Raw genomic sequence first — 13,296 nt, forward strand, 5'->3', positions numbered from 1 at the left:
TTTCTGGGCACTACCATTTCCCAAGACCTGAAATGGGAGTGAAACATAAACTCCATCATCAAAAAGGCCCAGCAGAGGATGTACTTTCTACATCAATTAAGCAAGAACGGTCTGCCACAGGAGCTGTTGATGCAGTTCAACACTGCAGTCTACATTGAATCTGTCCTGTGCACATCCATCACCATCTGGTTGGGAACAGCAACTAAACAGGACAGGAACAAACTTCAACACACAATAAAAACAGCAGAAAAAATAATTGGAGCTCCCCTGCCCACTCCCCAGGACTTGTACGACACAAGAACCAGAAACCGGGCAGGAAAAATCACAACTGACCCTTCACACCCTGGACACAACCTCTTTTAGCTCCTCCCTTCTGGCAGGAGCTACAGGACTCCCTTCTGGCAGGCGCTACTGAACTTTGTTTACTAAAACTGCCAGACACAGGAACAGTTTCTTTCCCCAGGCAATCACCCTGATTTAACAACTCACCAAAATTATATTCCCTGCTTCATATCTACAAGTACTGCATTATCAGAACTATAGGTCATCACATCATCCGTGTGTTATACTGTACACACTACTGCTGCTGCATATTGTACAAAAGCAAAATATTCCACAATACTGTTATTTGCACTACCATGCACTTCTCACACTTTATGTACATAACTGACCATTCATATTTTCTGTATTCTTATTTAATACTCATACTGTCTATATAGTATCACTTGGTTTGCATTTTCATGTATAGTCTGTATTATCTCGTCTTGCATAGTATAATGTACTGTATGTCTGTACTTTTGTCACAAACAGCTGGAACCAAAAACAGCTGGAACCAAAATCCTTGTGTGCGTCAACACACTTGGCCAATAAACCTGATTCTGATTCTGATATTTACATACAGGATTCACATAGGACAGTTCAAACCCCAAGTCATATCAGACATCAACAAAGAGCAGTGAACAATATATTCACAAGAGCACAGCAAACACACAACACACCAAAGATGCAGGTTAAGGCAAATGTTCTGTCAGTGCAAAATATTAAAACATTACTGAGGAATGGGTGTTAGGCCTTGTTCTAACCTGCCATTATCATGTCTTGTGTGATGTGATAGCAAGTGGACAGCACCAAATATAGATATGAACGGGGGCCAACATTTCTTTTACTACATTAATTCCCTCACTCAAACCACCTTAATGTGTGAAGGCTAAAAACATCCTGATGAGTGTCCTAATTAGTGTCATTACCCTAGCTGGAAAATCTGTAATCACTGTGGGACTCATAATCATAGATAAAAGCAGCTGCTTGTCACCAAGGGAAGAATTTGGAAGGTTTATTAGACACAGTTTATTATTCATTCATTCATCTTCTACCGCTTATCCAAACTACCTCGGGTCACGGGGAGCCTGTGCCTATCTCAGGTGTCATCGGGCATCAAGGCAGGATACACCCTGGATGGAGTGCCAACCCACCACAGGACATTAACTAATATTTTAGTCCAAAATAACATTTATTGTACAGTCATTTGTGTGGCAATATCCATAGATGGTATTGTTATTTGTTTAAATTCTCTTTAAAGTTCTATTAAGGTCAATATACACACTGTATACTTACTTAAATTCTTTATTTACAGAATTCTATCATGCATGTATAAAACTTATTTGAATTTAAAACAATATTTCAAGTCCAACTTGCATTTAGGGCATTTATTGTTTCCAAAAGCATTCATATTTTGCAGTAGTCCATACCACATGGGTTTAATGTCTGTTTTACATTCATTCGCAGTACACTAAAAGTTTTCCTGAACATCCAGCATTTTCTTTACATGTTCACACTGCAGTTTCAGCTTGTTCTCCTCCTCTAGCAGTGCCTCCTCCTGTTGCTGCATCACACTCACAGAGACGCTGTTTAGCTTCATCTCCCTGCAAAACATGATATTTTTTATGCCTCGATATAGAATGTCAGAATAAGATACTGTACACTTGTTCTAAAGTCTGGTGCTTATTAGAAGTGACGCACAGATTAAATGTAGAGATATTAAAACATGACTGATTGAATGTTGTGTGGTTTATACCGAGCTTCTGCGTTCATCGTCTGAATAAGTTGCATCAATATCTGTTTTTCCTGCTTCACAGCTTCCAGCTCAATCAGCGCTTCACACACTTGATCATCCAAATGCAGAAGCAACAACATCCTGCAATCCATTTCTTCTCGACTGCACACAAATTTTACAAAGCATTAATAAAAATACCAGACCTGAACAACACACAATGTTTGTTCATGTTTGTGTGCGTGTGTTTACCACTGCTGAATTTCCATGCGTATTTCTTCCCATTGAGCCTTTACGCTCTGCAGCTTAGAAGCTGCATCTTTGAGCCTTTTTAGCAAATCCTTTAAAAAAAAAAATAATAATAATAATTGAATTTAGCACACACTTACATACAATTCCCCAGTCACAAAAGCACACTGATTTTGAACTGGTTTCATAATGACTCTCAGGGTACTATAATGTTGGCTGTGCCATGCTAAATTATCAGTGAAAACTGAATTTAGTAATAATCATGCAATCCAAAACAAGAGTTTCTGTTAATGTTCATGTCCAACATCTTAATGAAGTAAAGCTATGATCTCTTCTTGACCAATCATTTGGTGCCAAATGGGCTGATGAGTATTTACATTACTGCGGATTTCATGTAATTTTCATATACAACAGTGTATAGAGATTACACAGAATGGTGCAAGAAAGTAAAAACATTCAGTGAGCAGCAGGTCTATGGGCAGAAATGCCTCACTGATGAAAAATGTCAACAAAGAATGGCCAAATTGGCTAGTGCTAACACAGACTACAGTCACTTAATAGTAGCACTTGTCTGTTTTTCTGTTGCCTCTCTTGCATGTGTGTGCAAAGGAATAACAGCTAGTATTTTAATATTGCAGCATTGTACCTGAAAAAAATAATACCTTGCATTGTTGAGAGGAATTATGTGGAGCATCTTGTGTGTCCATTTCAAGGTCAGTACTCTTCTTTAAGATACACTCTGAATATAGTTACCTGCTTAAAGCAAAAGTGTGAAAAGTGGCTTAAGATGTATCCTGCAGTCGTTTAGCTTTCCTTACACACCTGAATTGGCTAATCAGCTCATTAGCACACCTTCTTTGACACTGTTCAGTGGGGTCAGCATGTATAATGTTTAGGAGAGACACACTCTCACACACTCCTGCCCGTGCATATGCAGGAAACCCTAGTGGAATAAAAGTGTTAGCAAAAATGCTGGAGAAAGTATCACACTTGGCATTTGAAAAATATTGATCAGGAGAGGGGGTAAAAAACAAATTCCAATACATTAGATGTTCCATGGCACAATGTAAAGGCTATCATCAACAAATGAAGAAAATGGAGCACTACAGTGACATCATCAAAAACAGGGCGTCCCTCAAAAATCCCTTCAAAGGTCAAGACAAACCAAACACCTACCAAGGAGGCTGCAAAGAGACCTACAGCAACATTAAAGGAGCTGAAGAAACACCTGTGTTTTGGTGCAAATAAAGCACTTCACAAAAAGAACACCACAGTACAGCATGATGGTGACAGCATTAGAGCTGCTTTTCCTCAGCCAGAAATGTGGCCTTTATGAAGGTGGAGGGAATCATGAGTAGCTAAAAATACCAGTCAATTTTAATGCTAAATGACAATGCATACATCCAAATCAGCAAAGGAATGGTTTAATCAAAACAAGAACAAGTTTCGAATGATCTAGCCAGAGCCCAGACTTAAAAATCTGTGGAGTGACCTGAAGTGGACTGTGCAAGGAAATGGCCTTACAATTTGACGGATCTAGAATTTTTGTTAGAAAGAGTGAGACAATATTGCCAAGTCAAGATGTGCAATGCTGATACTGTGAATATGAATCTTTCCCTTTTTTTTCCCCTCACAAAATGGTTTCTAATTGTTTTTCACTTTATTTTATATCCATTGTAATTCCATTACATAATGTATCATGGTTAATATATGTTTTTTTGCTCCAAATATTTAATTTTCAAACATTCTTAATTTTAGAAGAATTGTCTTTTCATGTGTTTCCTATGTTTTATTAAATGAAATGTTGTAAAATGTGTGTTAAATGTATGTTGGAGTGTGTTATTCATAGGGTTGAGCTTTGTAAGCTTAAGATGAAGTGCACTAAAAGTGGTGACTAACACACTACGAGTGCATTGTGCTCAATCAGAGCTTGCTGAGCTGGTTATTTGGCCTCAGTGAATTTAATCTGCTTCTCATAAAACTGCTGATGTAGGACACAATCTCTCAAGTTAAAGCAGTGCACGTTGTAATTGTACACCTAGTGCTGTAGTGCACATAGTAATTGTGTAAACTGTTCCCTGAAGTTAAGGATTTGTCCTAATAATAAATAATGATGTTTAGCTACAGTATTTGCGTCTTTAATATGGGAGGAGCTGTGTGTGTCTGTGTGAGTGTGTGTATAAAAACACAAACTTTAAATGAAACTCAGTTTGGTTTCTTGCATAAGCTGTCTAAACCCAAAATGCTGCATTTAGCCATTTTTTTTGTGATGCTGGTGCAATGCTGGAGCCTTCCTCTGCAGGTAAAAATGCTAAAATTGTTAAATGAACATTAATGAACGATAATAGAAATGTTGTGGTTAATTTTGAGTGAATAGTACTGTGCAAAGGACCATGTAGTAAATTTAAGAGATCTAAAAACCAATAGCTCAGATATAGTTGAGATATATTTGAAACAATTTAGCTGCATTTATTCTTAAATGAGTTTTATTTTTTTGTGAATTTTGATATAAAGAATAGTCATTTCTTACCTTTTCTTACCAGAATTCCTCTGCAGTGCATGGAGCAAAAACGAGGGCAAAACGAGGGTATTCAGGTAAAATCTGTTTCTGGAAATGTTTCTCTGGTTTTTAATTGTTGTGTGTTTGTGTGTGTGTTTGTGTTTGTTTCCTTCATTCACATCCTTCACTTCACTCCTTCTCATGTTGAGATGTTGATCTTTGGTTTTTGTCAGTGTCTGTACAGTATGTACAGTACCAGTTTGTGAGAATGTACTCATCACTTTTAAGTTCATAACTTTGTTCAACTTAGTTTAGGCCTCTGATTTATAATCATAGAACTTTACATCCTTAAAGTGGCCACAATCAACAAAGAAACTTACATTCTTTTCTCTGTAGTATGAATACTCAGAGGTTATATGTGGTATGATTATAGATTCTTGATCGATTCTTCAGTCAGATTATAACCAGATTGTTAGGCTGTGTTTTGTGTTCTCTGTTTTTTTGATTGTAGTTTCTGGTCTGTGTGTACTTTTTGTTTATACATTATACTATATGGTTTATTATGTAAACTTGTATAGAGCATAATAAACTACAATGTTTTTTATAATTTAGCATATACAGTGTTGTGAAAAAGTGATGGCATGCAGTTTTTAAATGAAGACAACATGCATTTTTTTAAATGAAGGTTTATTATTATAATTATGGCCCTGTGTGAAAAAGTGCTTGCCCCTAAACCTAATATCTGGTTGGGCCAACCTTAGTAGCAAGAGCTGCAATCAAGCGTTTGCGATAACTTGCAATGAGTCTGTTACAGCGCTGTGGAGGAATTTTGGTCCACTCATCTTTGCAGAATTGTTGTAATTCAGCCACACTGGAGGGTTTGAGCATGAACTGCCTTTTTAAGGTCATGCCACAGCATCTCAAAAGGATTCAGGTCAGGACTTTGACTAGGCCACTCCAAAGTCTTCATTTTTCTTCACCCATTCAGAGGTGGACTTTCTGGTGTGTTTTGGATCATTGTCCTTGGCCGCACATTGTCCTTCAGGATTTTATGGTAGACAGCAGAATTCATGGTTCCATTTATCACAGCAAGTCTTCCAGGTCCTGAAGCAGCAAAACAGCCCCAGACCATCACACTACCACCACCATATTTTACTGTTTGTATGATGTTCTTTTTCTGAAATGCAGTGTTACTTTTATGCCAGATGTAATGGGACACACACCTTCCAAAAAAGTAAACTTTTTTAAAAAACTTTTTCACACAGAGCCATGTGGGATAGGATTTTGTTTTCCCTTAATAATAAGAACCTTTATTTAAAAACTGCATGTTGTGTTAACTTGTGTTATATTTGACTAATATTTAAATTTGTTTGATGATCTGAAACATTAAAGTGTGACAAACAAATGCAATAAATAAACAAATAAATAAATAAATAAACTATATATATATATATATATATATATATATATATATATATATATATATATATATATATATATATATATGAACATTTCTGTGTGAATTCATCTAATCTTTTCATGTTGGTTCCATGTTGATGTAATTTATCCATTTTGTTATTTCAGAGGAGTTTCTGCATCCGGATGAGATGAACTCAATGGACAAGATACTTGTAGCAAACAATGGTAAGGTTTGAACAGAACTGATGGATAGACAGCTGCTAGTCTTATTATTGGAGAACTTAACTGCAATAATATAATTATAGAATTAAAATGATTTTTCAGATGTGCGTTCTTTTAAAAGATACCTTCAATGTAAAACCAGTTTACACCCACACATTTTTTTCCCACAGGAATGTCACTTTTTCGGCGCTTTGCCTTTCGTGAGGGTGACATTGCGAGTTTTGGCATGAGAAGTGCCATTTCGTGTCCGAACCAAGACTGCCTCTGGCCAAAATCGGTGGATGGATTTGTTTACGTTCCTTACACCATCTCTCCTCTCTATGGTGGGTTAAAAAATAATTATCTTCATAGTGTAGGATGGCAAATTGAAGGACAGATACTTCTCAGTAGATGTAACTTATAACACAATGAAACAGTTAACATCCTACCCTGCTCTGTGGTATGTATATAAATACTAGGAAGATCAAGTAAATGTTGCTTTGTGGTCAAGATGGCAAGAGGGGAAGATCTAAGATAGGATGAGTAGAGCTTCAGTCAGATAATAAAATCTGCATTTTGATCTGTGAAAAAGACAATAAGTAGAGTTAATAATGAGGATAATGTATGTGCATTAATGCAACATGTAGGGAAAAAGAGTAGAGCAACTGATCTTCAGGTAATCAAGTGTGAAAATGCAGAACGTGTTTAGACTGTTAGCAAGGACTTTTAGCAAGGACATCAACGAGACTTTTATTGTTCTTGTAAAATGATCACCATTATCCTATAACGAATCATTTCATCATAGGATACTTGCCCCATACACAGGAAACCAGTACTCACTGAATAATTGAATGAATTGAAAAATGAAGTAAAGCATATGCTACAGGCATCATCACTGTAGCATATGATCTCAAATTAGATCTGTGTGAGCTTATGGGATGGCATGTTAGACTGCGCTCTACACAACCATCATCAAACCATATTTGATTTCAAACTGAATAACCTTCTGTTGGAACAACAGTGTAAACAACTGCAGTGAAGAAGTTCAGTATCTTACTATATAATCCACAGCAAGGTATATTGAATCTTTTCTGGCAGCTCCTGGTTGCCATAATAATGCATGTTATATTTATGTCTATTTTACTGCTGCAGACAATATGGACCGGATCACAATCGAGATGGGAATACAGGACATCACATCATCAACATGTGTGAAATTTGTACCACGTACGCATCAAGCTGACTTCGTTGATATTCAACCTAGAATTGGGTGAGCTTTGATACAGTACAACTGTCAACCAACAACACATGTATAACAATTCGATCAACTTCCAGACTCTCCTAATATCCATACAACCCTTAGTTATGGTATCCAATGCACTTTTAAAAGGGATGACATAAACTACCAGTGTAAAGGGAAATTGGGGAAATTGCAATACACAAGCATCTTAATAAAAAAAATTAAAAATGTATATAAAATAAATAAATAAAGGTCCACTTTAAATGTATTGTCTTTTACTCTCCAGCTGTGGTGATGTTTTGGCTTTTACTATATACTATATACTTTTTTTTATATTACTGTAGCTGTGTTTATTATTGATTCTGCAGGTGCTGGTCATTCTTAGGCAGGGTAGGAGGACCACAGCCACTCTCACTGCAGACCCCAGCATGCATGTGGTCAGGCATAGCATCTCATGAGCTCATGCATGTGCTCGGCTTTGTTCACGAGCAGTCACGCTCTGATCGTGACCGCTACGTTACCATCCTGTGGGAAAACATCATTGAGGGTTTGTTTCATGACCTAGTATAGTACTGACTACTATTACACCAATCACTCTAAAATATTTTTTAATAAAATGTTATTTCTTATTTTCTTTTTCTCTGCAGGTCAAAAGCACAACTTTAAAAAGTATGAGACAAACAATTTAAACACCGTATATGATTATGACTCTGTAATGCACTATGGGAGGTAAGCAATGTGAAAATGGCAATACTCATAACAATATTATTTTCAGTTACCTTTGTCACATTTTTATTATGGTCCTACTGTGATATTGTTATATTATATTTTTAATGTTCTTTTTATCTTTCTTTCTTTTTCTTTCTTTCTTTCTTTCTTTCTTTCTTTCTTTCTTTCTTTCTTTCTTTCTTTCTTTCTTTCTTACTTAATTTCATTTACAGATATGCTTTTTCAGAAGACGGATTACCAACTATCATCCCTAAACCAGATCCAAACATTCCTATTGGCCAGCGTGATGGACCGAGTCAACTAGATATTCACAAAATAAATCTGCTGTACAACTGTGGTGCGTAAAAATCTTTCATCATATACTTATCATTAAAATGATTTAAAAATCATTATTAATATAGTTTTTTCCTTCAATCCCACAGGTGGCCTTGTCTGAACAGAAGCTCTGGAATAAAACTAGCTTAATTTATAAAATTAGAAGCTCAGTCAGTACTAGAAGCTTAGTACTGTATTTACTAAAGGCTGTAAGGCACTTTTTATTTTGTACTGTAGTATATATTACAACTTAGAATGTATGTATGGTACTTTTATTGCAATAATGATCACATTTGCTTCTGCAGCAAAATATTTTGTATAAATAAGAAATTCTTCCTGAGATGTGATGAACTTGAAAAATGAAAAAACGATAGCTGTGGCGTGTCTAACAGTTTGGACACCCTGATAAGTCAGGCAGCTTGCAAACACAATTTGCATCTTTTCTGAAAGCTTCAGCTTATATTTATTGCAGCATTTCATGGTGGAGGTTTCAGCTCATTGTGCTGTTGTAGAAGCCAATCTATTTTTCTCTTTAGATCCTTGACTATGTCACATTTGTGATGAGGTTGCAGGTCTGATGACTCTTCCATGCAGATCATGTTTGTGTAAGCATTGCTCTATGTTTGAACAATGCTTATGTGTCAGCTAAACATTCTTGTTGAGGATTTTGTGTTGCCTTTCTTGCCAGCATACCATGCGAGCAGGTCTGTCTAGGAGTTTGACCTTCATTTACACTAAACTTACACTGGAAGCACAAAAAATATATAATTTTTATAGCATTTGTAGCATTTTTATAGCCTTATTTTCTGTTACTTACTCAGCTGTTTAAAGGAGCTAATACTGTAGTTATTTGAGTATGTACAAGAGCTCCTACTGACCTGATCAACCTAATGAGTCATAATGATTTAACCTCAAATAGGAGACAAATAGGTTAATTCCAGTCTGAGTTTACAACTGGACAGGTGTCCAAACATCTGCAAATGCCACTAAATATTATAAAATATAAAGTACTCATGAATTAACATTTGCAGGAATATTTCAATCCTATTTCAGTCCTGTGTTAAATTGCTTCAGCAGTTCTGTTTACTTCTTTTCATATATTACAATTACAGAAAAATTTCTGTAATTTGATCAGGAATACCCAAACATTTACATAGAATTGTATATTTTTAATAATTTTTGGGAAGACAGAATGTTTAGTTGTATTTAAAAAAAATGTCTCTGTGAAGGGAACAGCTACATACAGCCACTGTAAGACACAATTTTTAAACTCTTAATCATACAATCATGATTCCAAAATCTTATCAGATTGTATATTTTTTATGTAATACCTTCAACCATATTACTACACACTGCTTCAACAGTTTTTGTAAAAAGGTGAGAAAGTTGCAAAATGTCGATATACAGACGGTCACCTTTATATCAGCTAGACATATGAATAGCCTTTTCCACACTGATTAGGCTGTGGCTGCAAAATACTGCATGTATATTACCCAGCAATCAAGCTACTGCAATTAACTGTATATTTAATAAAATTCATTTTTTAAAAGCTGATTAACCAGCTGTCGGTTATTTAGTGTGGAAAATGTTTGGAGATCTCACTCCATCAAGCTGTGATTAGCTTTATTATTTATGACATTTTCAAATAAAATCAAAATGACAATTTTTTTTTTTCATTTTGGTACATAATGCATGCTTTTTGTCAAAATTAAATGAGCAAGAGGAGGGGCATGGTGGCTTAGTGGTTAGCACGTTCGCTTCACACCTCCAGGGTTGGGGGTTTGATTCCCGCCTCCGCCGTGCCTCGGGGGTTTCCTCCGGGTACTCCGGTTTCCTCCCCCGGTCCAAAGACATGCATGGTAGGGTGATTGGCATCTCTGGAAAATTGTCTGTAGTGTGTGATTGCGTGAGTGAATGAGAGTGTGTGTGTGCCCTGCGATGGGTTGGCACTCCATCCAGGGTGTATCCTGCCTTGATGCCCGATGACGCCTGGGATAGGCACAGGCTCCCCGTGACCCGAGGTAGTTCGGATAAGCGGTAGAAAATGAGTGAGTGAGAGTGAATAAATGAGCAAGAGTGTGTTTGTACTAAATATACAGTATTAAAGCACAGCACAATTCTGAGTGCAATATCACTTTTATACAACATTGAGTGTGGCCAAACACAATGTGGCCAAATAGCTTGTGTATTTTGCTCCACCATTGGAAATAGATCTCAGAAAAGATCTAGATGTTATATTAGATGTTATATTGATGAAAAATATATTGTTTGCCATGTCCACAGATGCTAGAACTGGAATGTTATGTGGCAAACACTGTCAAGTGGAACACTGCTCATTCAGTCAAATTCATCAGTTGTATATATTGGTACAGCATACTGTAACAGTTTATTCGTTTAGATATCATTCATTCATTCATTCATCTTCTACCGCTTATCCGAACTACCTCGGGTCACGGGGAGCCTGTGCCGGAGTCATCGGGCATCAAGGCAGGATTCACCCTGGACGGAGTGCCAACCCATCGCAGGGCACACACACTCATTCACTCACTAGGGACAATTTTCCAGAGATGCCAATCAACCTACCATGCATGTCTTTGGACCGGGGGAGGAAACCGGAGTACCTGGAGGAAACCCCCGAGGCACGGGGAGAACATGCAAACTCCACACACACAAGGTGGAGGCGGGAATCGAACCCCGACCCTGGAGGTGTGAGGCGAACGTGCTAACCACTAAGCCACCGTGCCCCCCGTTTAGATATCAGTTACACATTATTTTAAAAAGTCTATTAATTCGCTACATCATTTCTGATTTATTCTTAATTCCATCTACATATCGTATAATACAGGGCTCTCAAGCTTTGACAGGCAAGAGTGACATATTTTAAATACCATCTTAGGGCCCCCAGTTTGAGAACCACTGGCCTAGACTACTTGGCTTATTTGGCTAAGTTACAGACACTCATAAAAAACTGATGCTGATCTGGGAAACTTTCTCTAGCAGCAGTCAAAATGTCATTGTTTGTGTCAAACAAGTTGTGAATTTGTTGTAACATTAAAACAGGAGATCATGACTTACTCTGTGCTCAAAGTGATGCTCGCAGCTCCAATGGTTTTCTCTGTGGGTGAACGAGGCTGATGCTGAACAATTCCAGGATATGCTTTTTTTTCATTGGTTGTTGCGTTAAATCTTACCCAGATACAGTAGTGTTATTTTCTGATTGGATATTGTGTAGCCTCTTTTTTTGATTGGCTGATAATTGTCAGGCTCGACTAAGAATTCCAGGGGAGACGCTTGATTCCTGCCCGGTTCCATAGAGAGACAGCGGTGATACATTTGGGGCGCTGCGGCATATTAAATATATGATAAATACAATACAATGCGTGGCACTTGAGAGCCCTGATAATAATATCTAACTTTATATCTAACCTTTTATATTTATTTATACATATAATTATTTTAACACTTTTTTTTATACGTTTGAATGCAGTGTGTGTGTGTGTGTGTGTGTCTGTGTGTGTGTGTGTGAGTGTGTATTTGTGTGTGTATTAGTGTGTGCGCTTTCGCTGGAATGTCATCCTGCTCGACAGTTTCATCCGTCCTCTCCTCCATCTCTTTCTCCGGATTCTTGCCGTCACGTCGTGCTTCTCACAGTCTAATGTGAACAAACTTCTCAGGAAGTTAAATGACAGGTAGAGTGACAGATAGGTGAGGAACAGAAAACAGGAGCAAAGGATCAGCATCCCAAAAAAAAAATCTTCTTTTTTCAGTTACATTCTCAATTCATCAGCATTATGTTGAAAATCATTTTCTATTAAATGTTGCTTTTCTCTGCACACTAATCATTGATAAAATGCAAAAGAAAACAAAAAAAAAGATAATCCCATGAATTGTTTATAAAGCTTCAAAGAACCAGCCATCTCTTGATATGTGAATCCACATACACACAGTGTGCGGTCTCAATGCTATGTTCCATTTCTCTCATATCCAAAGCTTGACACACACTAATAATCAGCTTACACTAGATTAGTTTGTTCTGTTCTTAAGGTCCTTGACACGTCAGTCTCATCCCATATGTCATTTAGCAGTATTGCATCATGCTTGCAACACACAAACACACATTATTCTTAGTTCATTGCAGTTAACCAAACGTGAAGTCAAGAAGCTTTTATTGTCATTTCAACCACATATAGCTGTTGCAGTACACACAGTGAACATTTACATAAGATAAAGCTTTCCAAACTCAATTTTACACATTACCTTTGGCTTATATTTACAGCATTTAGCAGACCCTTATCCAGAGTGACTTACATTACATGGGTCTTGCTCAGGGGCCCAGCAGTGGCAGCTTGGTGGACCTGGGGTTCAAACCCATGACCTTCCAATCAGTAGTCCAACACCTTAACCACTTAGCTATGACATCCGATGGTTTAAGTCAATTAGGACATTTCATTTTTCCCATTTAGGTCATTTACAATAGTAAAATGTCCTTTTTTCAGCTTTTATTGAGTAGTTTAGATACACTTAGTTTACTTTTAGTTTAGTAGTTTAGATACACTTTGAGTGTTTGGTAGCAGTGCATTATAGTTGGTTAAC

At 37.0% G+C, this 13,296-nt stretch overlaps 1 protein-coding gene across 1 annotated transcript; it reads left to right on the forward strand.

Annotated features, from left to right (window-relative positions):
* The first annotated feature begins 4,541 nt into the window (after nt 1–4,541).
* Nucleotides 4,542–8,733, forward strand: hce2l1 (high choriolytic enzyme 2-like 1). Its single transcript, XM_060877238.1, has 8 exons — nt 4,542–4,601; nt 4,843–4,894; nt 6,384–6,443; nt 6,611–6,763; nt 7,572–7,689; nt 8,028–8,206; nt 8,307–8,388; nt 8,601–8,733. The coding sequence occupies exons 1-8, from the start codon at nt 4,542–4,544 to the stop codon at nt 8,731–8,733; spliced, it is 837 nt and encodes a 278-aa protein (XP_060733221.1).
* The last annotated feature ends 4,563 nt before the right edge of the window (nt 8,734–13,296 follow it).

Source organism: Tachysurus vachellii, chromosome 8 (genome assembly GCF_030014155.1).
Source record: "Tachysurus vachellii isolate PV-2020 chromosome 8, HZAU_Pvac_v1, whole genome shotgun sequence".
In the NCBI taxonomy this organism is placed as follows: Eukaryota; Metazoa; Chordata; class Actinopteri; order Siluriformes; family Bagridae; genus Tachysurus; species Tachysurus vachellii.